Source organism: Epinephelus fuscoguttatus, linkage group LG4 (assembly GCF_011397635.1).
Source record: "Epinephelus fuscoguttatus linkage group LG4, E.fuscoguttatus.final_Chr_v1".
NCBI classification, from domain to species: Eukaryota; Metazoa; Chordata; class Actinopteri; order Perciformes; family Serranidae; genus Epinephelus; species Epinephelus fuscoguttatus.
The window spans coordinates 21168514-21196464 of NC_064755.1; the positions used below are offsets into that span (position 1 = coordinate 21168514).

Consider the following 27951-nt stretch of genomic DNA (forward strand, 5'->3'; position numbering starts at 1 on the left):
GAAGCCATTTTACTACGTAAGAATCTCATCGTCTTTCTTCTATCATAGATTTGAGGGAATGGCAAAAAAACAAAAACAATTCCCAGCCAGTTATTTCAATATTAACTTTAATCTTTGACAACACATTTCATAAATAACAATTCATTATTGCTTTCTCTAATCTTAAATGATAATAGAGGCTTGGTCATTGTGGGTTACATAGTGCTTGCAGGACAGTGCAGGAGACAGCATCTTCATAATTCTTTAGATGTTAAATTAAACGTGACATCAACATAATCCTTAGCGTTTTTTAAGAAACTGTGCTCTATTCGTCATCTGAGGACAACTGAACAGTCGAGAAACAAACAGCATGACTAATATCCACAGAATCAGTAAAGTGTGTCCGTAGTGGGATCTACTGTTTCACATAGACACAAACAAGATGCCTTTGTACAGAAAAATATGCCACAGATTCATTACACCATAATAACAAATGGGCACAAGTCTATCAAAGGTCTAATGAAGCAAAATATTTACAATGAGAGAGGGGGGGAAAGCTTTCTGACAAAGTGACGAGGGGTATTTGAACTGACACAACTAGGACACTAGTTTGGTTTCAGTGTTTCACTGACGGAGCACAACTCTGCAGTGTGTGACCGTAAACTGAAGTAAACAATGAGAAACAGGCAAGATGTTACACAGTATAACAAGAGCATAATAATATAACATTTTGTAACATATCATAGAGTGGGGACATTAGCTTTCTGGAGTATACTTACTAAGATATCCAATGAATGAAGTCAAGAAAAATGCTCATATAATAAGGCCTGAGTCCTGATATTTCAGATCACAACACACTAAGACATAAAACAAACAGATTTTGGCCATGCATGTGCTTAGTTTAAAGTTTGAGTGCAAGCAATACAGCAGTCGGAGGAGAGTTATAGTTGGGTCGGGTACAGTTAATGGTGTGAGCTGTGAAAATATCTAGATGTGGGATTATGAATGACTCTCTCTTTCTCCTTGAGGGAACAGAATTTCACAGTGTAAACAAGCATAGGAAAAATCTGACTATTTCCTGAAGCAAATACAGTGTATAAGACATTTACATCAGTGAACAAGGCAATATGTTTGGAGCTCCAGTTGCCAGCGACGTCATCTAGTCCACTGTCCTCTTTTACAATAAAGTCACATTTCTCAAGTGTGTGAATGTACTTCCTTTTCCCGCAGATGGAGAGATGAATATTTTAACCCATCTGCATTCCTGCAGCGGGTTACAGAGCAGGGGCTTATCGGTCAGGGTCAGAGGTCAACTCCTTTGACCAGTGCAGTCTCCAGGGTGATGGTAAACTCGTTGAGTGTGTGCAGGATGCGGGAGAGGGAGAGTACAGCAGCTCGGTCCCGCAGCAGAGCACCTTCCTCGTATGTCCGCACTGTCAGGGGACACTCTGCCAGCAGGGGGAGCCACTGAGAGAGAAGCCGGTCCCTGTCGAGAGGAACAGGTCAGTGGTCAGTATAAGTTAGTAGTTCATTAAAAGGTGAATTAGCTGATGACAAGACAGAACGAGGACCATGTGTCTTCTCTTGAACCAGCTTTTAACCACAAGAAACTACCATAAGATGCTTTCAGCGTTTATTAACCTGAATGTTCAGGTCTTTCAATTTCGGTCCAAAGCACAGGCATTGCACACAACACTCTGCCAAAATATATTGTTAGATTGATCTCACTCTTTTAAAGATATTTAGTTTTAGTGACAGAACATATAAAGAGAGAAACAGAAAAAGTGACTAATTTTCAGGTGATTATACACAAATTAAAACATAGTTCTAAATATTATTTACCATTTCTGGCAATAGATGCCTCTAAATCCTACACACTGGACCTTTATGTGCAACAAAATGTTATTTTTGTTAATCTGTATTAATCTTACACAAAGATATGAATGCTTCTTCTGCATCTCTCGTCACACCATTAGAAGACAAAGGCCGACACTTTACTTCTCTGAACTGAAGGTTACATAAACTAATGCAGTGCCCGTTGGCCTCCAGCATTGCTACTTTCAGCTTCACAAGAACAATTAATACAAACAACTTCCCCCTCGAAAGTGGGCTTCCCTGGGTCCTGAGTATTATTTACGCCATGACATCATTGCATCCCCTTGCAATGCTAAAGTATACTCCACATTCAGGTGCAGAGGCTCACACAAACATTTTATGGCCTCAAAGTTAAAGTGCAGCTATTTCCAGAGTTTTAATCCTGGAAGTTACATCACCAAAGCTTGAAATGTTTGAGTTTGCTACAATGTAACAACACTGGTCTCTGTTTCTTCATCTGTTCTTGAATGTACTGTAATACATGGATGTATAAAGAGACCTGGATACAGCGTTGGAGATGGTATCCTGTTCATTCCTATGCAAGTTGCGCAGTTGTGCGTGATGCTAGAAATGTTCAACTGCTGCATATAAGATTACCGGGATGATCAATGCTGCTTCCGCATCATTGGGCCCATGGAGCAAAAGCACTCTACTAAACTGAATGGGGATAAAATGATTCAACGATGTGTCTTCTAGACTTTCCAAATGTTATCAGACTGAATGGATCAAATCTTGATAGTGAAATAAGTCATTTTGCCAGGGTTGCTATGCTCAAAAAAAAAAAAAAAGTATCCACTGATTTATAGACGTCTCTTTCACATCGTAAGTCTATGGGAAAAATCGTTTGGGCCGCAGGGCATCACGTGACAGATGCTGCAGTTGTTTTTCCACTGTGTGGCCACTATGAGGATTGGCTTCAAAGACCGGTGCACCTCTTGGGAGCCTGATTGTAGCTAGCAATGGAGAGTGAGCTGTACCCAGCATGCCTTATGGGGCTGCGACAATTAATAAGGGTACCCTCTCAATACACTACACAGTGTGTAAATAACCCACAGCTAATAAATACTGTATGTCCTGTAGATGTCGAGCTCACACTCAGCACTGCACTTCCTCTGGTCCTCAGCAATACACCCACCAAGTGTGAAGTCAATTGGATGAACGGTTGTCAAGAAAATCAAAGGACAGACAGACAGACAGACAGACAGACAGACAGACAGACAGAGAGTCCTTTCACTTTAGTGAGATGGTTCAGTGTGGGAAAACTTCTGAGTGCAGTTATGCTGCAGGCTGCTTCCTCTGGGCCTCTGGAAGGAAACTATATCACATTTGCCTGACACACTATAATAACCAGGATGCTTTAAATCACATAATCCAGTGGGGATAACATTCTTAAACCGTCTCCCTATTTCGGCTTTAAACATTTATCATAAATATGTGTTTTAGACTTACTACATTGGAGTAGTCATATAAGCATCAGTCCCATTATACTGCTATTGTTGAATTACAAACAAAACGATGACTCACCTGATTCCCAAGCAGACAAACAGCTGGAACTTGCCCTCTTTTCCAATGTTTCGTGGCGAGGCATTGATGGCATTGGCGTAGTGGCACAGTGAGTCGCAGGGTGGACCCTTTGTCAGTGTGGATCCATGCAGGTCACCCATCTGATCTGCTGTCTCCATGGAAACCACTGCCTTCTCTGTGGGAGGGAGATGGTCATACTGTTAGTTCATGACTTATTCATTTACAGACAATAAAGGGAAAAAGGGGATAGAGAGTTTAACACTGGTTGTTTAAAAATCTCATCAATCATGCGTTGTTGGATGCAATTTGATAGGTGAAATTCATATTTGTCACCACTAGATGGAGACAGGAAACAGACATCAACGAGATGTAAAACATCAGGTTTAATGGACTCACACTCGCCGTACTTACCCACAAAGTCCCACACAAACACATTCCTCTGGAAAAGACGGTTAGGTTTGAGCCCATGCAGGAGGAACTTCTCCAAGGAAAGCACCAACCCTCCTTCGCCACATAACAAGACTGTCAGGTTTCCTCTCTGGGATGACAGAAATGGGGGCACAGTTAATAGAGGCACTGTAAGCAAGAGGCTCATTTTTCAGCTCCAGCAAATCCTCTCATATGCAATTTTCCAAAATCCTCCACAGCAGATTTGTTTATTTCCTAATCTAAAAGACTCTTCTTTCTATTACTGAGAGGAAGTAAACAGAGCAAAGCATGCTTGTACATTAAAGGCCATGCACTAAAGATGTTATTACAGTGAATGGGAGGCCCATTACTGATAAACTAAAGTGACTCATCAAGTCTCTTCAGTGCTTTCCAATTGCTGTTGAGATGAGAGAGGCTAGTCTGATACACAAGCGATACAAATGAGGCCTGGGCTGGAGACACCGGGGTAACAAACCATGTTGGAGATAAAAATAACACAAGCGGGAGCTTCACAGTCTCACCCATCGCTGCATGAGATGCTTTGCACTAAACATTTAAACATTTTAACCCCATTTCAGCTAAATGAGCCAACACGTTAAATGAATTTGGTTGAATGTTTTATTTACAGTTACATACCTCTTGTTCGGGTTTGTGGAAGTGTTTAACAAGGTTATTTGCTGCCTCCCTCATGTCCTCTTGTACTTCGACAGACAGCATTCCTGACAAGACAAATCCAGAATAGTTGACAAAAAAGAAACTGAAACATGAGTATCAGTGATTACAAACAGGAGGGGAAGTGGACAAGAGTTGAATAGAAAGGTGATACAGGAACAGAATCTGTTATTGTACCAACAACTAGGTCAGCTATTGTACTAAAGAATGTGTTCTTTGTGAGCACGCACTGCTTCGGTTGCCAAGTGATCCCAGCACTGCTCGCACACTCTGAGAAGGAGAGGCCAGCTCCGGAGGCGTCCCTGTCCACCTGCCAGCATCCTCCTCTCCACCAGGTGACACCAGCTGACCAATGAGGACTCTTTCCAAGCTGCCGTCGCCCACGCCTTTCCCCAGCCACCGGCCGCATGGGAACCTGGAAGGAAAGAAGACACAGTGTTTTATTAGGTCCAACTTTAAAAACATTTATTACACAAGGACATGACGTTGGTAAGAGCCATCTGTTCAAATCAGCTAGCATAGTGTAGTGAGTGTGCATTGAATAATTTCAGTTTAGATAACTCACACAGGTTTTCTAGGGTGATACATGATGTATTTTTAGACTAATTTGCTTTTTATGAGGCAGCAGCTGCTTTCAGTTCATGACAACATGATGTTAAATAAACTGCAGAGACTTAAAAAAAAATATGCTCCAGATAGGGTATCCATCACAGTGTACATGAACAGCAGCACCACAAAAGGGTGGCCTGGGGTGGCCCCCCATGCTTGTTCCCCAGGAAATGCTTTGTTCTGCATGCTGTGTTTACACTACGAACCATAACCTATGACCATAAAGCTAAAACTTGACCACCTACGTTATTGCTGAATTGCCGCTGAAGTGTTGCTCAAGCACTCGTTAACATAACTACATTATCAGGGGCTTGTGTGTGTCTCCTACTTGCCATAAAGAACCTCAACTGAACACCATTAAAGCATTAAAGCTGAAGCCTCATTTTAACATCATATTTCGCCACCTCACTGCATCCCCCGCGCACATATTGCACATAAAGCTAGCATAGTGTCAGCTAACCGAGCTGAATAGCACAGTACCGCCGCTAGAAATAGAAACATATGATGTGCTTGATGCTTCACTGAGTCATTGGAGCGCTGAAAAAGTTGAGGCCAGCTCAACTTTTGTCTGTAGCTCGTCACACCCGTCTGCAGCCAAGTGTCGGGTGTCAATTTGTAGCTTCATGTCACCAATTTCCATTGCAGATGAATTGTAGCTTGTTGCTGTTTCGCATGTAGTGTGAAGAAAGCATTACAATCAACATATTCACTCAAATTAAAGCTGTCTCCTCGAGTGTCACCACGTTTATTGTTTACATAATGCAAATCTGGAAGTTATATGCGTCTGAGTTCTCTTGCGTGCCCTCTAGTGGAATGCCCCAGTAACACAGAATTAGGTAAGCAAGTTTGTGAATAACTGTGTCCACGATGCAGCCGGCTGCCTTCGTGAAGACGTGCTTAAAAAGCAAGTATATCTGTGGCCTGAAAGAGGATGGTTGTGAAACTCAAAATGCTAACTGTGCCAGTACTAGTCTATGCGCATCAGATAATTAGTAGGGATGTAAATCACCAGCTTCATCACGATATGAACGATTCTTTGGACAATGCTACAATATTTGCTGATATTACAATGCTGCCATGATGCGATTTCGATTCAATGCGATTCAGGGGTCTACCATCGAGACAATATTATAAGCCCATTTAACACAATCTGTCTGCTACCCTTTTGTTTTTACTTTTGGCCATAAAAGATAATAACGACATAGAAATAATAAGTGCACTGACTTCACTAACACACACAAAAGAGCACATGAAGTCGCTGCATCTCCCGACAGAACAGCTCGGTTGAATTTCAGCCTGCATGCATGTTATTTCAGCCCAACATTGTCGAAAGAGAGCAGCTTATGTTGCTGTATTTAGAAGTTAGTGAAGTGAGATGCTCAACCAGGCAGCTATGTCTTGTTTTATCTCGTAACGACGTTATTCACATATGGCATGTGTTCCGTCTGTTGTCCCGTATTTTCTCCATAATCAATAATATTTCCACACTGCTGATTTATTCCTGAATAAATGACGTTATCCTCATCGTCTTTCTCTTGACTGCTTGCCATCTGTCTGCTGCTGTTTGACGGTGACAGAGAATTTCAAAATAAAAGCACATCCTAAAGATGATGATACTGGATCGTTGATCATTCAGTCGATATATCGATCCAGATCGATGGATCGTTACACCTCTAATAATTAGTAACATTAACTGGAAAATAAGAAATCAAAGTATAGCATTATGCGATTCCTTAACTCTCCATGTTGACATAGTTTACTTGTTTACAACTAGCCTACATACTTCAACAGCACAACAGAATTTCCGAAATTCAGTCATGGCTTTCTGTTTTAGTGTGCCACCCCAAGATTTTTAGTGGCCTCATCTGTAAACCCTAGAAAAAAATTTTGGGGTGCCACTGTATGTGCAGTTGCTTATTTCCTGTGTCTGCATTATGTTATCATGTGAGAAAGCTGCTTTTGCATTGAAGTATTTGACAGTGGATCATTCAGAGGTCATCACATCTTTATCAAGCAGAGAGCTGTTGTTGTTGCCATTGTGAGTGTTTGGTGATGACACCAGGGTCATTTAAGAAGCTTACTTGTAGGTGTGTCCAGTGATCTCATTATAAACCATCACACAGTCGATCAGACACTTGGCCAGTAGGCCCGAGTTCTCCTGTCCCAGCTGCAGAGTGCTTAGCCTGCCCAGGTTCTTACACTGAAATGAAAAGCATGAACCGCAGTGAGTGCATCTAAGCATGCGTCTCTGTCAGACACGATGTTGACCTTACTGCTGCAGAGCGCACACAAACCTGGAAAAAAATCTCCTGCGTATTCTTCGGGATCTGTCTAACCCCTGAATCACCCAGCTCTCCTGACACGCACACCCAAGGGTCAACTGTTGCCATTGCAATGCTCAGCTTCTTCATGGGTATTATAACCACACGGTATGGAATACCTGGAGACACACAGGAGATCATGAGCAGAGTGTTATTCATTCATTTCATTTCTTTCTCACAATACTCTGGGTAAAAAGGATTTTCACAGCACTGGTGCAGTTTCAGTGTCTATTGTTTGAGGCTCTGTGTGAGTCCATGGGATACTGGATGTAATTCAAGTACAAAAGGCCAGTGGGTGGAGCCCAAAGGAAACCTTCAGTGTCCTTGAAAGCTTTAAAGCTGCCAGTAAATTCCAGCATTTTGTTGTTAAAGTTTACAGGACTCACTAATGGAGGCGAAGACGCGTGTGAAGCAGAGGTAGTCCACAGTGTTGAGAGAGAGCAGGTGGAACAGAAACTGCTCCCTTTCTTCCTCACAGAGCAGGAATGCATGAGGTTTATACAGCTGCCTGTTGGGGGACGAGAAGAAAGGGAAGACGATCAGTCAAAATCCTGAGACTGACCATAAATGACACCCAGAAACATTAGACTTGTGTCTACTTGTCTTAAAAGTCAGTCATGAGTAATGTCTGACCTGAGCAGCTCCTGGTTTGTAAGCAGCTCCTTAAGGTGCTGTGATAGCATCTTCTTCTCCAGAGCCAGGTGGATCCAGGCCCGAGCCTGACCCACCTCAGACAGACCCTCACTCATGGTCTGGATAAACCTGGAAGAACAAAAGTGGAAAACAACCTTTAATGCTCAACTTTTTCTCAGAACATTGTATCAAATGATGATTTAGACGTTTCATTTACATCTACGAGAAAAATGTGCCTGTGACCAAGATATACACACTATGGAAGCCAATTTCCACCAATATGGTGGAAAAAAGATCCTGTGAGTCATTATTATGAGACACTTTCTCAAAATAATAAGTTAGTATCTCAAAATAATAAGAAAATTCCACAAGTGAGTAATGAGTTAATATGTCAAAAAAAAAAATGATTTAACATCTTGAATAATGAGAAGTTTCTCAGAATAATGACACAGTATTTAAAATGAGAAAAAAATTAGTTAGATGAAAAAAAAATAGATGAGCAATAACTTTTTGAAACTAAAGAAAAACGAGATTCTTTTAGTTATCCCCAAGCTAAAAGCTAAAAGAGATCTACTCTCCTGCAAACTGGCTCCTGAGATTAAATCTGAAGTAACATGCTTGGGCATTATTTTTGATTCAGATTTAAACTTTAATTCACAGAAGACAGGAGACCAAAACAGTTTTTTATCACTCAAGAAACATCACCAAGGTACAGCCATTCCTATCCTATGAAGATGCTTTTATTTTAAACAAACTAGATTATTGCGATGCTCTTTTTACCGGCCTTCCAAAACAGTCAATTGAAAAATTTCAACTTATCCAGAATTGTGCTGCTCAACTTTTCACCAAAACAAGGCGAGAGAGAGCGCATTAACCCAGTTGTAGCTTCACTCCACTGGCTCCCAGTATCTTTTAGAAAAGATTTTAAGGTTTTTTTTTTTTTACTTGTTCTCAAAGCTCTTAATGGTTTGGGACCGGCCTACATTGCAGGCTCACTGTTGTTTTATAATCCTTCAGGAGCTCTCAGATCCTCTGCTGATTATACAGACAAGAAATTAGGCAGCACAGCTTTTGTTAACCATGCTTCACAACTGTGGAGAGATGTGGGCTTGGTGAACATTTTAAAACGACAGCTGAAATATTTATTCTATTTATCTAGTCTGACTTTTAATTAATTCATGTAATTCTTCTTCTTATTTTATATTTATTGTGCTATTTTTTTTTACTATTCTTACTGGTCTCTGTTTTCATTACCATAACTTTTTTATTTTTTTGTCTGCTCTTGTCCTTTTTGCTTTTGTGTTGCATCTTTTTTGTAAAGCTGGATCCCTTGTATGAAAAGTGCTCAATAAGTAATGTTATTTTTTATCAGAATAATGACATAGTATCTCAAAATAATGTCACAGTATTTCAAAATGACTCTGCAACTCGGTGTAAAGTAGCATCACAAAAATAATGACTTAGCATGTCCCGACTTGGTATCTCAAAATAATGAGTCAGTATCTCTCAATGAGTTAGTGTCTCAAAAATAACGACTTAGTATCTAAAAATAAAGCTTTTAATTATTATTGTAATCAATATTTAAAAAACAACAACAACTAATTATTAACTCATTATTTTGAGTAAGTTTCTCATAGTTATTTTTTTCCATTACAAAGCTAAGTTTTAATCTTATTTTTTTTCTTCACTGGTGGAAATTGGCTTCAGAACAAAGTGTGGAGATATAATGCATGAGCAGCATTTGAGTTTTTAAAAAGATTTTGTCTTCATCTAAACTTCAGCCAGTATATCAGTTATTTGAAAGAGGAAATGAAAGATTTTTTCCTGCCTTTTTTAATAAAACACAGACTTTAAACACGCACAAAGCCTCCCACACAGATGCTCCACTCTTTCCAACATCAAAGTTTGCTCGCCCTCGTTACCTCATGTCCTGTATTAACGTGGCTCCTCTCAGGAGCAGAGCGCCATCATCAAACGTCCTCTGGTCTGAACCATTAGAACCTGAACAGACAGCAAGTTAAACCCCAGTTATCATCCGACTCTTAGCTCAGTGATTTATACAAGAAAAAGAAGTCGGTCAGGTTGTGCTCTGACCTGGAGACTCAGCTGGTGCCTCCGTCTTCCCCCAGGCCGCCTGGTAGTGAAGCAGATGGGACCAGAGAGCGGACTTCCCCTGTTCACAATAAACACACTTGTCAATATCCAGCCTGTTCGTACAGTCACCTCTTTTAACGCATGATGTGAATTTGTTTACGTGTTTTTATGTAGGTCATCTGAGCTGACGATAAGTCATGTTAAATCATGTGTCTGACCTGTTTCAGCTGCAGACCGTGGCCCCAGGTTCTCTCCAGCAGGTCACACAGACCGTGGATGAGTGTGTTTTCCTGCAGGCCCGTGATGTTGGCTTCTCCCTGACCCAGTTCCACACTCTCCTTCCCCATCCGCTCCATCAACATCCGCTTGGTCTAAAGAGCAGAGAGAACATTTGGTACCATTAACCTTGAACCTGGATTTAAGAAATCAATGACCTCAGTGCCTCCATCATCACTCAGAGAGAGCGCTCACCTTCAGACGACACTCACTCAGCAGCCCGTCAACAAACTCTCTGTGAGTCTCACTGACGGCTTGAGGCGATGGATCAAGAAGCTTAGACTGGCGGAGGTTCTTCCTCGCAAATGTGTGCTTCTGCTGAAAAAACAAACGGTAATAAATCAGACACAAGCATCCAAAGATCTTAGTGTGTGTGTGTGTGTGTGTGTGTGTGTGTGTGTGTCTGTGTGGACATGTAAAGGTACCTGTCTCTGTTCATTGTCCACTCCTGAGTGTTCAGCCTTTGATCTCTTGGTGTCAGTCCTGCGTGATGAAACACGACCGGACCACCTGTTCACCAAGACAACATCGCAAAATATTTCACTACAACACAACAGTATGTGTTTCTCCAATTCATGTATCTTGCTCTGTACATTATTTTATGCTCTGTACGGTGACCTTTGGCATTTTGTAAGGCGCGTTTTAAAATGAAATGTATCATCTTTATTATTATTTACAAGTTTTTATTTTTGTTTGATTTTTAATTTTAGCTTTTAGTTCAATTTGGTTTCAGTAAGTTTCCAGAGTGGCTTTGCTAAGCTAGTTTAGTTTTTATTGTTTAAAAATGTTTAGTTTTAGTTTAGTTTTTATTATTATTATATCATGGGAGGTATTTTTCAGAGGCCAGATTTAAGAGTGACGCACACATTCCAGTCTCAGTGAACACATGCATCAAGGCCTCCTCATGCTTGTTGTGTTGACAAATTTGACCAGATTGACAAAGACTAAAAATGAAGACATTTTTTGTATATTTCTATTTTATTTTAGTTAGTTTTGTTAAGTACACAATATCACTCAGATCGTTTTTTTTTTTTTTTTACAATGTATTTCCACAGTTAATTCTAGTTTTTAGTTTAGCTTTAGTTCACTATAAAAACCTTGGTGCTACAGAGTTGCTGTGTTTAAAAGACATGCCTGTGTGTATTTTTGTGGGTAGTAATAAAGTAGACCCTGACAACTGGTGATATTATAATGCAGTAGTTTCCATCATTTATTGTTTGACGTACACACAGCCCCCATCAGATGAGCTCAACTATCCTGTCCTTGGTGTGGCAGGAGCATTTATTCATTACCTTAAAGGCAAGGCAGCTTTATTTGTGTAGAGCATCTCATACAGAAGGACAATCCAAAGTGCTTTACAGAGCAATAAAATATAAAACATAATAAAGGATACAGAAAAGAGGAAGAGGAAGAGTTTAACTATAAAACTACTTATCCATTACTTTAAGCTAACTTTATGAATTATTTGTAAATTAATTTTGGATTATCTTTAACGATTCATTGTGAGAAAAAGTTGTTTATGTTCATTTTCCTCCTAAAGTTTGGAGATATTTTGGTTTAATTCAATGGCGTAACTTTGTTTTGAGAAATATGGGGGACACAGTAAAACTGAGGGTATGGGGTCCACCCCCAGATATAAAATGTGTGATTTGATTACTTTTATTACATTTTTCCATACATTTATGGGCTATGGTTGTTGGTCATCAAACCATAATCTGCCACAATAATACTAAATATGTGAAATATGTTACTCCTTTATGGCACTTTTTAAGTACATCAGAGCAAAATCAGCAGCGCAATTCATATTCCCAACCAGAATCTGACAGTTGGACAAACAGTAGTGTATTAATGACAATTTCTGGGTGTAAAAAATGAGATGTTTTGGAAAATTGGGGAGATACAAATGGGGTTTTGAGGGGAGGTGACAACATGTTCCTCCTGTCCCCACTGGAAATTACACCTACATCCTTGTGCAACCGCTTGACCTGGGTTATGAGTACTCGTAATTGTCAATCACTGTTCTGATGTAGTCTCACTGAATAACAGCAGTAACCAAAAGCTCACTTGTTGGTGTTTTGTCCCTGTGCGAGCACATCAGCCTGCAGCTTAGGGAAGTAGCCCGGCTGGTGACGACCCTGTCCGATCCTCATGTCCAGCAGGTGGGGGTGTATGGCTGTGTGGTCGGCCTTCAGCAGCCTGCGCTCTACGGCCTGAGCTGCAGACACAAACACCGCAACAGTTAAGATCCAACAGGGCTATCTGCTGTAGATAAGATGAGTCATGAAACGACAAGTGAGGACATGTGCCTCACACTTAACGTCGTCTGAACATCTTGTACTCAAGTGTGCTACTCAGTTTGTTTATTTGCACTGAGACTCGCAGGAGGATGGGAACAAACGGTGTACAACAGCACAGAGTAATTCAGTGTAACTGAGTGAGTAAGATGGAGGCAGAGATGGAGCGACATCTCTGAAGCAGAGTCTAAATGTGAACAATGATACAGCCAGATTGGGATGCAAGCAGTGAATTTGCAGCAGAGAGGTTGGCACAACTTCAAAGCCGAAGATTTGAAACAGTTTTCATGGGACTCAAAGCCCTGTTCTCCGTTTATACCGCATAATGCTCATCCCCTCCTGTATCCTCTAGTTCACCCCTCTCTAATTCTCTAATTCCCTAACTCTACCCATCTATCCCCCTCAAATAATAACCCATCCCTTTTTTGTTTTAATAATTCATCAGATTATTTGATTTCCATTGAAGAAACGTTTCCATCAGCTGCCATTTGAATCGTGTTTGAATTGTTAAACATTCTGGCACACAAGTCCCCTTTTTGGAAGATCCTCAGTGCTTATCACAAAAGAGAGAGGGGATGGCAACATAATCAACATACAGTATAAACCCAAACAGAAGGACAGATGGCAACAGATTTGCAGATTCCCTCTTGACAATCTGGCATCCACTTCAATCATCGTTCTGCTCAATCTACCAATGGAGGGTTCATCCTAGGTTCTCAATATATACTATCTGAAAAGCAGCTGCAGAAACATCCTGATGTGACTCTTGGTCTGTCGTAGGCTTACATTAAAACGTTCGGCCTCTTTAATAATATGTGTAATAACTTCATGGGAAACTTTTTCAACCTGGACCTTATTTTCCCATGTTTTTGTGTCCAAGTGACTAATGGAGACTACAATATTTGAAATTGGTCCAGTATTTAAAGAGACTGCTCCAGTCATATTGGCAAAACAGGCTGCAATATAACCACTGCTACTTAAAGCGCTTGTTTTTGGAACTGACAGGTTCAGATTATTATCATAAGTGTCTGACAACACTTCCTTAACTTTCACTGATCTGTTTGGTATTGTAACCAAGTCTGGCTCAAGGAAAAGTCATCTGGAATCTCATGAGAGTTGACTTGTTGCAGGAGAAACAACAGCGGAAATGGAGTATGGGAAGAGTTCGTTGGAGTACAGAAATCCTGGCTCAGTGTTATCTAAAAGATTTCAGAGTCACGGTTGAATATTAAGATGATTTTGACAATGTGGAAAAGTCCGCGAGATTTAGTACTGAGACGTCTTCTTGAGCAAGACTTGGTCACAATAAAAAGGTTAAAAAGAACATTTCTCTGTCAGGTCCTTTCCATAATGTTGTCTGACACTTAGAATAACAATCTGAGCCTGTCAGTGCCAAAAACTGCTGCGACTGCCGCAGTCTCCCTCAGTACTGGACTAATTTCAAAAAGTTGTTGTCTCCATCAATGACTTAGACACAAAAACATGGGAAAATAGGGTCCAAGTTACTCTTTAAGCCAATGGTTCCCAACTGGTCCAGCCACGGGGTCCATATTCCTCCTTTGCCATTAGTTCAAGGTCCACATAGTGTAATATATTCAGCGTCGTACTTGCGTTTGGCCATGTCTTTGAGCTAGTTTACTGTCTCTGTTACGTCGCTGTCTGTTCTCTCACTCACTCTACAGCAGGAAACTGCAATTCAAAATAAAAGCTCTGGGCCAGAAATTCACCATACTTCAAAATAAAGGGTGTTTTTTACAAACTTGACAAGTTTGCGAGTCACTTGCGGTCCATTCAGAATAGACCAGCAACCCACTTTTGGACCACGACCCACCAGTTGGAACCATGTCATTTCCTGTTTGCAAACGCTGTAAACTTAACTCATCTCTTCACATGCTCATCACTGTCAAGTTTACATGATAATCTATGTAAATTAAGCGAAATTATAGTATAGCATTAAATCTTTCCTGATTAGAGAGACAACTTAAAGCAATGGAAACATTTCACTTCTGTTTTTGTTGCATATTTTGCCTTGTGTTCCATGTTGTAGGATTACAACATTTATTTTCTGACTCCTCTTGCAACATGTATGTCATAATACTAATTTATTTCATCTTCGTTTGTTCATGAGCACCCTCACCATACCTGACTCAAAGACTGAGGTGCATTTCCTGTAGCGAGAGTTACGGGACTCCTCTTCATCTGTGTCGTACAGTCGTTCTCGCTCCAGACGGTTGTCAAACAGCTGCTGCAGTGGCTCTCTGTCCGCCCAGCGAGCTATCACCTTCCCATCCACGAAGGAAGAAAACATGGACGTCTCCAGGAAGCGAGACAAGAAGTGCAAGTGTGCTGCAGGCTGGACTGAGAGGAAGGAACCCTGAAAAGCATAAACATGATCAAACATAACATGGACGAGGATATAATGCTTCTACTACAATCCAACGTGTTTCAAACACACAGAAAAGCAATCTCAACATAAATAAGTGGCTTAAATACAGTAGTTTTATTAAACCTATCAATCATACCTTGTCAAAGCTGAACGTCCCCTCTCGGTTGCTCAACCAGGAGTCCAAATCAAGAGCGCTGTGGATGACAAACTCGTCATACCTGCCAAACATGGCAGCGAAACGTCCAGCGAACACCTCCCTCAGCTGAATGTTCAGCTTTGCAGCCTTCAGCTCTTCCTCCTCCTCCTCAAACACCAGCGTCTTCCCTCCATCTGACATCTTTTTTTCTGCTCCACACCTCCATGCCAGAGCCTGCAGCCTCTCCAGCACCGCCAGCTCCTCGCCTCCGAGGTTCCCGTTCCTTCTGTCCTCCATCAGATCCTCCAGTACCAGGCTGCTCAGGCGAGGGGATGCGGCGGCAGTCTTGGTGACCACACCGCCCTGTGGAGGGAGCCCGAAACGCAGCAGCACCTCACTCAGCTCCTGGATTAGCTCGGTCTGGTCTGGAAATACGGGAAGGTCCTCAGGGGCCTCGACACAGCGGCTGTCAATGTCCACAAAGCACAGGTTGGCCTGCGTAGGAGCAAGAGACAAACAAATATGAACAACTGGCTCCTCCATCAGATAATCATAACAGGTTTAACCCATCACAATGTTGTGGCAGAGCTTTAACATCCAATTAAGATCAGAGATGAAGATTTACATGCCATTAATAGATTCTTGGCATTTCACCGTGCTAAACCCTCAGAGGATATTAGCATGCGAAGGATTATCTCATGATTACTGTTATCACTGCAACAGGGGGGAACCTTCAATATCAGGCACTCACACTGGCAAACAATCAGAAACTTGTGCCAAACCTGTGCCCATGAAGCTGCTGAGCAATGAAGTACAGAACTTTGAGACGAAGATAGGCACTGATTTAAAAATCCTGCCTCTGTAAGCAGCAGCGAAGCACAGCGCAGTCAGCAGCAGCGCGACCTTCAACAGTGACCTCAGACAGTCAGTTTACAGCCTCGGGGGAAGTTAATGTACTGTGGAGTGGACAGCAGCGCACACTGTGCAGCTTCATCCTCCTAGTTAATGTCTTCACTTCCTTGTCAATGTCTTTTCATCATCTCTTTTATTCATACAGGAAAATCAGGAAACGAATCATATGTTTTCAAGGACAGAAAAACATGAGCATCCAGGTTATCCTTACATATCAGCATCAAGGAGGATGACATTTTTAAAGTTAATGAAAGAAAGACCAACATTTTAGCAGAATCGTGCATGTATGATTCAAATATTTCCCACTTCTTCACAAATTACCACCCATACATCAAATTGCGAAAATCAAGAAATAAGTGGAGATCCCTAATTCTCATTAATTATTCAGCGAGTCCCATTATTCTGGATCTCTCATGCTCTGCGTTTTTGCTTTCATCCCCCGCGGGCTGTCTTTCAACTGCCTCCTTTCTGGGGTAGAGCAACTTCAAAGAGGCTTCAGCGAGATATTCATGCAGCATAAAGTGATCTCGGATGCAGTGTTGGATCGGGCTTTGAGGAAATGTATCGTCTCAATTCGACAGGCCGGAGGCAGAGGGCGAATTGTCACGCATGCATCACAGAGGGAATCAGCAGCAAATGGCTGTAAGAACGCTTCAGTTGGAACAAAACATTTTTAGATGCTTTTGTGTGAATGTTTACTGAGATGTCTGCATGCTCAAATCCTGACTGGCGTGTTCATGGAGAAAACTACTCATGCATTCACATCCTTATTTAGTTGTGTACCTCATGTGGTAGGTGGAGGGAGGTGCGCTGAGCTCCTTCTCTGCGCTGGATGCCCATCAGGAACGGCACAGGAGCATCCAGGAGGTAATGCAGCGGTGCGGAAACAATGGGAAGGTAAATGTGTTGCCACTGGAATGGGAAGAGCAAAGTGGTGATGCCTTCTGCAACTGTCATCAAACGCTGATAGTCTGAGGTGATGAGAAAGAAAAAAGGGAGAGAGGGATGAGGCACTGGCATAGAAGAATCACCTATAAGTACCGAGAGAGAAACTTGTCTTTCAAGAATATTATCTTTGACAGTGTTTAATTAAGCTGTTTACACAAGAACTATCTAATTCATTTTACAGTTACATGCTACAGAGTGCAGCCTAATTAATGACTGAGGATGTTTCACACTCATTAAGGTTGAATGTCAGTATTTAACCTCAAATCTATCATGTGGTTACCTGTACTTGTCTTTTCCATTCCTGTTTATTCTGCATTTTAATGTTATATTTATGTCATGCTATTAACTTTATTTTTTTTTTTTTTAGATAAGATTATTTTTTTAGGCTTTTGCCTTTAATGTACAGGGCAGAGTGAACCGGGGGGGGGGTACGGCTGGCTATAACATGCTGTATTTGTATTATCTTCCAAGAAAAAAACACTGAAAATGAAAATAAAGTATATGTACATGCCATATGCATAACCATATATACTGACATACACACATTCATACACTCATATATGTTAGGCTTGTAAACTCTATGTGCAGAGTGCACATAACAAGGATGCACAAATTAAGATGCACAAAGTATCAATTTTCCATTTATCCTGTATCTTGAGTTGTTAATAAACCTATTGATTATATCATTTACTTTTTGCTGGAATTATTTCATAAGAAGCTGTCTTTGTTAAAGCATCAAGCCAAACCTTAAAAGGACAGCCTCTCAGAGCTCTTCCAGTATTTGAGGACTAATCTGAGCACTGAAGCAATTCTCATGCAGTTTTGTAAAGTAATTAAGTAAAAAAAAAATACTTTGTTACAGTGCTTATGTATTTTTTGGGAGTATCTGTACTTTACTTGAGTTTTTATATTTCTGTGAACTGTCACTTTTACTCCACTACATTTCCTAAATAACATGTGTACTTTTATTCTTATACATTCCCCCTAGGCATCTTAGTTACTGACTACAAAATAGGGAAGGAAGGAAGGAAGGAAGGTAGGAAGTAAGGAAGGGATAGACGGATGAATGAAGGAATGAAAAACTGGATTTTGTTCTTTAAATCCTTTAAGTTGTCAAGAAGACCTTGTTTTTCTTCAATTACAACGTGTGCTTCATTTTTAAGGTGGTGTACATATTACGAAGAAATTAACTTCATAATTCTCAAAATTCTGACCACTTGTTTTTTTATTAACAGCATTTACATGTACTTTTGGTACATAAGCACATTTAATAAAATAAAATTACTTTTGGTCCTTTAGTACAGTAAGTATCAGATATTCTAAGACTCTTCCAGAGTCATGTTCTGGTAAGATACCTGTACTCTTACTCAAGTGTAGCTTTCAGGTATTTCATCCACCACATTTCACATACTTACAGTTTTAAATTCTACATTATTCAACCCTTGTGCCTCAAATCTGTCACAAAACAGGCCTAGTCTTGGGGTTCTACTCTGATAAAGATTGATTAAGTTGCACTTCAGTATACTCTTGTATGTGCTCTGCTACAATGTCTTTAAACTGATTTACTGACATTAATAATATCTTCCCCTCATTTTGTTTACCCTTGCTATGATCTTATTTACACCGAGGTATCTAGCATCATGTCATGCATGCTAATAAGTGATCAGTGTGCTTACCTTGAGAGCAAAGCAGGACTTGTGTCTCCAGAAGTGCACAGGTAAGTAGCTGCACCATATTGTCCACACCCAGCAGAGAGAACGCCTCTCCAAGAGGATACTCCCCCAGTGGGAGCTCACCTGGCCCGGGCCGCTGGCACACAATAGGTCCCTGCACCCCGTGGAACCTCAGCGACCTGCCGGGAGGAGGCAGGGGCACCTCGTACAGGATGTTATGGATGTAGCTCTCTAGAGGGAGAGGTGGGGCTGTGCGTGATGTCACAGCCTGGTGCAGCTGAGACAAAAACTCTCGAGCAGCTTGAAGGAAGGGGAGCGGCGTGAGGAGGCAGAGGGCTTTGGACACGTAAAGAGTGTCTCGTGCTGGATCGAAGGAGCCCGCGCAGCCGAGGCAGCCGGGAACCCCCGCCAGAGACTCAGCGTCTGACTCATCCAAGCTGCTCACAAGCGAGTCCATGCTGGAGGTGGAGGGCGAGGAGGCAGACGAAGACGAGGAGGAGGGAGAGGAGGCGGACGAAGCTGAATGGTGCTCCACGTGGTGCATCTGGTAGAGAGTGTGCATGGCAGTGATGATCTGAGCACTGGTCACCTCCTCGTAGAAGGTGTGGACGAAGCCGTAGGAACGTGTGCCGTCGTCAAAGGACATTGTGAAGGAGTGAAACTGAGGATCGAGCCTGTCTGCCTGTGTGCGGAAGGAGAGACCCCTCGGCATGCAGAGCTGAGGAGAAAGTATGAAGAATGAAAATGAGGAAAGGGAGGAGAAAACATAAAAGGCGTAAGAACAAGGTGGCAATTCAGATGTAACTTTTAATAACTGATACTGTGAATGATAACAGTAGATTTTCTAAACCATGCAACTGTTTTCAGAATTTACACTTGACTAAAGTCCATCTGAGATGATGTAAATGCAACCATAAAATCCATTATGGAATATGCTATTTCAAATAACCACTCACTGGCCATTATATTAGGTACACCTGTTCAACTGCTCGTTAACACAAATAGCTAATCAGCTAATCACGTGGCAGCAACTCAATGCATTCAGCCATGTAGACATGGTCAAGACGACCAGCTGAAGTTCAAACTGAGCATCAGAATGGGGAAGAAAGGTGATTTAAGTGACTTTGAATGTGGCATGGTGGTTGGTGCCAGACGGGTTGGTCTGTCAGAAACTGCTGATCTACTGGGGTTTTCACACACAACCATCTCTAGGGTTTACAGAGGATGGTCTGAAAAAGAGAAAATATCCAGTGAGCGGCAGTTCTCTGGGTGAAAATGTCTTGTTGATGCCAGAGGTCAGAGGAGAATGACCAGACTGGTTCAAGATGATAGAAAGGCAACAGTGACTCAAATAACCACTTGTTATAACCAAGGTATGCAGAAGACCAACTCTGAACCAACAAAACGTCGAACCTTGAAGCAGAAGACCACACCAGGTGCCACTCCTGTCAGCTAACAACAGGAAACTGAGGCTACAATTCACACAGGCTCACCAAAACTGGACAATAGAGGATTGGAAAAACGTTGCCTGGTCTGATGAGTCTGGATTTCTGCTGCCACATTCAGATGGTAGGGTCAGAATTTGGTGTTAACAACATGAAAGCATGGATCCATCCTGCCTTGTATCAGTGGTTCAGGCTGGTGGTGGTGGTGTAATGGTGTGGGGGATATTTTCTTGGCACACTTTAGGCCCCTTAGTACCAACTGAGCACGGTTTAAACACCACAGCCTACCTGAGTATTGTTGCTGACCGTGTCCATCCCTTTATGACCACAGTGTACCCATCTTCTGATGGCTACTTCCAGCAGGATAACGCACCATGTCACAAAGCTCAAATCATCTCAAACTGGTTTCTTGAACATGACAATGAGTTCACTGTACTCCAATGGCCTCCACAGTCACCAGATCTCAATTAAACAGAGCACCTTTGGGATGTGGTGGAACGGGAGATTGGCATCATGGATGCACAGCCGACAAATCTGCAGCAACTGCGTGATGCTATCATGTCAATATGGACCAAAATCTCTGAGGAATGTTTCCAGCACCTTGTTGAATCTATGCCACCAAGAATTAAGACAGTTCTGAAGGCAAAAGGGGTCCAACCCTGTACTAGCAAGGTGTACCTAATAACGTGGCCAGTGAGTGTAGTTGTTTATTGTCTGACAATTGCTGTATGGTGCACAATAAACCTCTAAGATGCTGAACATGTAACTCGTGTTAAATATAGAATAACTGGGTATGAGAATGCATATACTGTGAACGTCTGACTGTATTTCGTTGTATTCTTGCACATGTAGTTGTTTCTGAGACTGAAAACCTGATAAAATTATATAAAAATGTTTAATTAGACCACACACTTCACTGATACCATAAATAGATAAGACAAAATACTGAGGTGTCTACTGACAGACTTCTTTTGAGGCTTATCTTGTCATCATCTTGACCTACTTTTCCAGCGAGAACAATAAACATTTTCTGTATAAAAGAAAAGAGAGAAAAGAGTCTATTCTATCAGGCAGCGAATGAGATAAATGGCTCCTTCTATTTTTCCAGTTGATTTTGTTATCATGTTCCTCTTTTGTCATTTGTAACAATATTCAGCCACAAAACATTTTCCCGACAAACAAGGCACGTCTTGTGCTTCCTTATCATTACCACTGTTGTGAGAGGACAAAAGAAGCAGAGCGTTTACACAGCCCGAGATCTCACCATGTTGACAGCATCTTTATTGAAGGGGTTCCTGTCTGTGCTTTCGGGGTAGTGCACGAGAACCTTTGACTTGAACGACCGTCGGATGGGGCTCTGCTCAAAGCCCTCGCCTGAAAAGACAAACACAGGCACAGAAAAAAAGAGAGTTAGGGTATTATTGTATTAGCACAGCATGATCTTTGACCTTCATCACTGCAGGGACCGACTTCATTACAAGATGAAAGGGACGGAACAGAGGACATCACAAAATGCCTGCTGCTTTGATTTATGAAAAAGCTCGGACAGGACGACCTTGTCCGACAAAGGCTGAGAAAAAAGTTCATCCGTTGTCAACAGCAAAAGACTACTCTGCAGCAAAGAGGGAAAGACCCTTCCAAGGGTTATGTAACTCAACTCATTACCATAGAGATAGACTGGAAAAGCGGTACAGCACCCCTCATCCCTGACACTCTGCAGAGGGAAACTCTTTTTACGCTTGTAGCAAGTGCTCAGGATGAAAATATGCTCCTTTTATATACATCAAAAGCGCTCAGGTTCAGGATAGAGGACATAGTTATCTATAAAACAGCTACATGTACATAAAGGATTGAATTTGCAGTGCATGCAAGATAACTCTATTATATACCGCTACATTCACAATGCACAGATTTGATGCATTGCCCTGTCTGGCTCATGTTTCTCCTCTCCTCAGTCACCGCACCTCGTGTCAGCTTCTAGCTCCAGTTACATACAGAGCGCTGTCTGTGTGAGCATGACTGAAGGAAGAGGACCTGCTTAAGATAGAAATAAAATGTGTGTATGATTCATGGCATGACAGTAGTGAATGAGGTACTTTCATTATTCATCCACTTTCTGAGGGGGATGTCCTTGAACAGTGCTCTTCACTGTATTTCATATTTCACTAATCCACCCTGACTTCCCAGGGTTCATGTTCAGTTTTAATCAACATCACCACGTTATAAGAACATAAACAACTGCTAATGGCACAGTAACTAGTCTTCCCTTAGCTGCCAGCTTTGACGCACTCATTCAGCATTCAGGAACATCCAGCTCACCTGCCTACGAGATGACGCACAGCACCCCAAGAGAGGAAACGGTGCTGCAGGCAGAGTGAGAAAGGAGCACCACTTTCAGTGAAACTGAGTCAGACCGGTAGGTGGGAGACAGAGGCTAATGGATCACAGTGATGAGAGGGTGTTCTTTAAGTCAAGGGTACAAATTGGCATCAGTGCCGAGAGGCTGAATCGAGTTTTGCAGAAGGACACCTAGTTGCCATGGTAGCACATTTCTGCTGTGTTCTTGAAGATGGCTATCAAGACAAAACTCGTCAGCGGTTTACGTCACCCCGAGTTTCATCAGCTGACCCAATTAAAGCCCACGCTCCTCCTGACACGTGCTCCCACCACACAGATCACATTCACACGCTCCCTCTTTCTCCGTGTTAACAGGAGGGAGGTTTGTTTTACGGTTTGAATGAAAGCTTAAATACCTGTTTTACAGATGGGCTGTAATCAGCGTGTTACCACATTAACACACACACAGCGGAAACCGTGAACGAGCTAATGAGCTGCAGGATACTTTAAATCAACAAAAGGGCTGCAGCTAGTGATTATTTTTAAAATCACTTAATCTGTCTGTTGCTGTGTTGATTAATCATTTGGTCCATAAAATAGTGACAACAGTGCATCAAGACTTTCTAAAACCCAAGGTGACACCGTCAAATTGTCTGACCAGCCATCCAAGAACACAAAATATTCAATTTACTGTCAATTTGCTGTCACATAAGACAAATAAAATCAGCAGGTCATAACTATAAAGATTCTGGAGCTAGTTAATGTTTGGCATTCCTGCTTTTCAGCCACGGTGTCCACAGTATCACACACTTAAATTTAATGCTTTTTAAGACCTTTTTAAGATAATTTCTAAACAAATTTAAGACAGATTTTTGGAGAAATCATCTTTTTCTTATCCAAGCATTGCACGATAAGTATAAAGGTAAGCAGTATTTATGTGGTCTTGTGCAGAGGTAGGTTTTATGAAGGAACATGTTGGCTGTTAGGTGCAAGTATAAAGTAAAGGGTAGGTTTAAAGTTTCGTAACAGTGTGAACTTTCACACAGAAGAGCTTGACTCATATTGAAAAACAAAAATTAAAAGACATAATATTGAAATTAGATAAAAGGTTTGTTGCCATTAAGACCTCACAAATTCCATTTTAATATTATCTAAAAGGTCCAGTGTGTGAGATTTAGGGGGATTCAGTGGAATCCAGTGGTGACAATTATAGATAGCAACCTGTTGAATCTTCTCCTTATTAGAAATCCTTCAGTGTTCATTGTTCAGGAGGTTTTTACTGGGAGCCAAATTATCTTTCAAAACGAATGATTAAAACCAGTGAAAACACTGAATAAAGCAGTTACACGTTACAAGCCAATGTTTCACCGGTGCTGTTTGGCCATGGGGGGGCTAATGTGGGCTCAATATTTTCTCTAATATCTAAAGATACAGACACTATGGAGGTTATTCCAGGTCATCAGATTTGTCTTTGAGCTCTTTAATGAGTTTTTCCATTTTATCAACGCTTTGGCGTATGTCTTCAATATCATCTTGGTTTGCGCGTATCTCTATCTCCTGGACCTGTTCCGACAGCGTGGAGAGTGATGTCTCTATTTTGATCAGTGCGGTTTGAGTGCCGGCTTTTTCCTTATCAATGTGCTTGGTGAGGTCGTATTTTGTTTCCTGGATAGCTTCCAAAAGTTTACAGTGGGGCGTGTCAGCTTCTTCTTGCCCAACCACCATGTCCCCGACAGGTGTCCAGCGTGCAAGTGATGTGAAGTCCGAGGTGTAGTTTTACTTTGTTTTTTCTTCCGAAAATTGTAGCTTGCCATTCAAATTTGACTTGATCTCTCTTCTCTGGTTTGTTGCTCGTGGTTATGAGGGAATTAAAGAAGGATAAAGGCAGTTTCGAGGCCTACCACAGAGAACTCACGAACACACGTCCACACTCCATGGCAGCATCCGGAAGTTCACATTGAAGAGGTTTTTACTGGAAGTCCAATTAGAGGTCAAACAAATTGATCAGGTGATTAAAACTGCTAACAACACTGAATAAAGCAGTTTCATGTTAAAATATCAGTGTTTTTCCAACGTTGCTCATCACAGAGCGGCCTGCTAACTATGCGGGCCGATGCGAAAACGTGAATTGCCCTAACTAGAGCCAGTGTTTGGTTTGTCTGTTCTGGGCTACTTTAGAGACATGGCGGAGCAACATGGTGATCTCTGTGGATGAGGACTCGCTCCCTATAAATGGCTCATTCTAAGATAACGAAAACACAATGATTCTCATTTTCAGGTGATTATACACTAAAGAAAACATACCTATCATACTCCATTTCTGCTAATGTATCCCCCTAAATCCTACACACTGGACCGTAGATGACTTTAAAGGCCTATTATTTATAAAATTTAATTTAAGACATTTTTAAGGACATGTAAAGACCCTGGTTTCAGCTCTAATCCCTCATACATGAGAGTCCTCACCGCTGTCACTATAATATCAATATTGTCAATGTTTTTGGAGGACAAAAACATTGAAGTGTTTCATTTTCGTTCCACGGTTTAGACATTCATCACAAAGACGTATGTCCCTGAATGGTGCCCCGTCCCTAAAACAGACACACTTCATTAGGGATGATTGAGCAGCCATAAAGGTAGACATCTGTCATATTCACCCACTGAATCGCCCCCACTGTCCCATTCATCACATCATTACATGAGTAGATGAGGACAGATATAGAAAGAGGCAAGAGATTAAACTGACAGCAAATGTCCGCTGGCACTGACTGATGAGGAGTTATTCCTTTTTGGCTCAAACAGTTTAAATCACTCCGTCTTTGCATTACAGATTTGTCCATCCACTGAAGGTTGAATCATGTGCTGGAACAAGAAAGACAAATGTTGCTTTTCATCTCAGCCTGAGACACAGATGGTGGTGTTGGGTTTGAGTGCTTAAAATAAAGGATAAAAGTGTCGAGCGCCTAAAAATAAAACAAATCAGGCTGGAATCTCTGCGTGCAGTAAGACAGAACATACACATCTCTTTGTAATCACTTCAGCATTACAAAGCAGCTCTCAAAATGTTCGGTCAGGGAGTTCTCGCCCTCCAGTGATGTCATCCCCCTGTGACAGTCGGGCACTGAAGCCTCGGCTATCCAGCGACAGGCGACGTCACGTGAAATTTGATTAGGCTGCAGAAAACACAGTGGCATCTATTGAGAAGCCAACAAGGGCAGATTGTTTCCCTGCAGGCATTCTCTAATGATACAGAAAAAGAGATACTGTATCTCCTCGTCCAAACACTTGAGCGCACAACAGAATAAACCTCTCTGGCTTGACTACAGCTTATAGAATATGTATGTGAAGTCAAACACAGAGACTGAAATCCCTTGAAAGGAGAGCAGAGCCCCCTGCTGCAGTGGGTCTGAGATGACCCGCTGTTACATAAGCAGATTGGTGAAGCTCAGATATACCAGCCAGCAGCTCTGTCACTTGCCACAGGGAGCCAGATATCAAAGTCCCCAATGGTTAGTTAGAGCAGCAATTAGTCTGCAACACAGCTATGTGTTCCAGCATGATACAGAGCTCATGCTAAATATACATTCTCTCGCTGTAATTCAAAGGCATGTCTGTTTATCTTTACCCCGCGGAGCTGCTCTACATGAGCTACTGCGAGGTACATAGGAGAAGGAATACAGGGTGTGACTATTGTCTGCAAACCTGGAAGTGACGTTCAAGCGTTCAAGGTGTTTGGCACACCTGCATGGTTCTTCTTCTCTCACAAAGAGCGAGGCGCTCGCACAGAGCAGACGTCACACAGGGCTACTGGGTGCATCTGTCCTCACCTCACCAAGCTGAGTGTCAGCACCTCAGTGTGGGGGAAAAAGCACCACCACCTGATGTCTCTATTTCTAAGAAGATATCCACCACAAATAAACCATCACGAGGCAGCATCACTGCAGCTGTCATCGCCTTGGCAACCCACACATCCACCTACAAGCACAGCATCCATTTCCTTCCACCTCTGGGTTTTTTCTTTTGATAATGCTTGGTAAAACAAAAAGTCAAGCTCTGTTTGAGAGCATGAAACCAGCCGCCACAAAGATTATCACTGCTTTTAGATTTGGACAGTGGTGTAATCTGTGTCCTGTGTTAACCATGAACCACTGCCTGGATGCTCCGTCTGTGCTCCAGCGTTATCGGGCAGGATAGGATGCTGTTGTCCTCTCTTTTTTTTATTCAACCCTTTCTCTGCGATATTATTTATCCAGGTGTAGCAGGGGATGACTTGCAGAAACCAACAAAGCTATATTCTCATTTGACCTACAGTGCTACGGTCAAAACAATAAACAGAGCTGTGATGTGATTTCTCTAAGCAGAGGTAACACTGATGGAAAATTGAGTCAAATTGATGGAAAAATTATGACTTTTACATTTTATGTTGTTGTTTATATGTTTAAAACTCAAATACATACATTTTTAAACATTTAAAAATGCTGCCAAACATGTATAAGCAAAATCTGTTGGTATATGTTTGAAATAGAAATGATAATGGACAAAATGTGGGGTATTTTTCACAGGCGAACCGCAGATATTTTGTTGTCAACATGGCTGTGAAAGGAAGAGGAATGTGGCGTCCAATCAAAACATTAAAGCGGATGTCACCCCTACACACACAAACAGGCCTACATGGGCTGCAAAATGTTTCTCATGAAGCATGAGTGCATCTATATAGTGTTGATGATTTGTTTGGTTGGTGTTCATCTACCTGCTCCATCGTCCGGCTCCAGGCCCGTGTCCGTGTCCACTCCACACACAACAAAATAGTGGGCGAAGCGGCATGAAGCCGCTCCTGTGTGCGCTGCGGTGCCGTTCATCCTCGACGCGTTTATGGTGTGAGAGCTCCGTTTACTTCTACTTCGCGGTGTGGATGTTCATCATAGCTGACGCGGCTGATCCGAAATGGTTTTGACTTCCACCCCCGCTGTCGTCCTTTCTGTCCGGATCCGTGCGCTGGGTGGTGTCGGCCCGCCTGCCTGCTCTGTTTGCTCCGCGCTGTGACTCTGATGGAGCTCAGCAGGATCCAGCGATGGTCATCTCGTTTGTTCAGAGGGGGAGGAGGCTGTATGTAGGCCTGGGAGGGAGGAGGGGGAGACAAAGACCTCAACGCATCATCATCACCATCACTGTTAAATCAGCCTCGTTTTTAAAGGGTGGTGGTGGTGTCGAAATTCATCATCCGAGCCCACATCACAAAAATCACGATTTGTCAGAAGGGACTTAGTGTGTTTTTTATCTATCACAATGCATAGTATTTAATCTCATAGATTATATCTTTTTATTTAAAGGTCTTTACAAAATCAAAACATTAAATGAAATACAGTATTAATCCTTACATTTTAATTAAAACGTTAGAAACCACTTTG

The 27951-nt window shown here is 41.8% G+C and overlaps 1 protein-coding gene across 2 annotated transcripts; it reads right to left on the bottom strand.

Annotated features, from left to right (window-relative positions):
• Positions 1 to 134: 134 nt before the first annotated feature.
• Positions 135 to 27951, bottom strand: LOC125887664 (DENN domain-containing protein 5B-like). 2 transcript variants are annotated; one of them, XM_049574655.1, is made up of 22 exons: positions 27922 to 27951; positions 27294 to 27659; positions 21471 to 21580; positions 18765 to 19479; positions 16924 to 17111; positions 15229 to 15723; positions 14849 to 15080; positions 12477 to 12627; positions 10838 to 10922; positions 10608 to 10727; positions 10355 to 10507; positions 10137 to 10215; positions 9965 to 10043; positions 8043 to 8171; positions 7796 to 7917; positions 7383 to 7528; positions 7170 to 7288; positions 4710 to 4894; positions 4444 to 4526; positions 3790 to 3916; positions 3379 to 3553; positions 135 to 1465 (listed from the first exon to the last, which is right to left on the bottom strand). In XM_049574655.1, the coding sequence occupies exons 2-22, from the start codon at positions 27400 to 27402 to the stop codon at positions 1282 to 1284; spliced, it is 3786 nt and encodes a 1261-aa protein (XP_049430612.1). In that variant the 5' UTR covers positions 27403 to 27659; positions 27922 to 27951; the 3' UTR covers positions 135 to 1281. The 2 variants fall into 2 exon arrangements, with proteins under 2 accessions (XP_049430612.1, XP_049430611.1); XM_049574654.1 differs by having other exon boundaries at positions 10608 to 10730; positions 27922 to 27950.

Coding starts and splice junctions, on each gene's coding strand:
- LOC125887664 (XM_049574654.1), bottom strand. CDS start 27,402: ATGAACGGCACCGCAGCGCACACAGGAGCGGCTTCATGCCGCTTCGCC. Junction 15,081..15,228: donor GGACGTTCAGCTTTGACAAG/GTATGATTGATA, acceptor TATGCTTTTCAG/GGTTCCTTCCTCTCAGTCCA. Junction 8,172..9,964: donor ACGTTAATACAGGACATGAG/GTAACGAGGGCG, acceptor TTGTTCTTCCAG/GTTTATCCAGACCATGAGTG.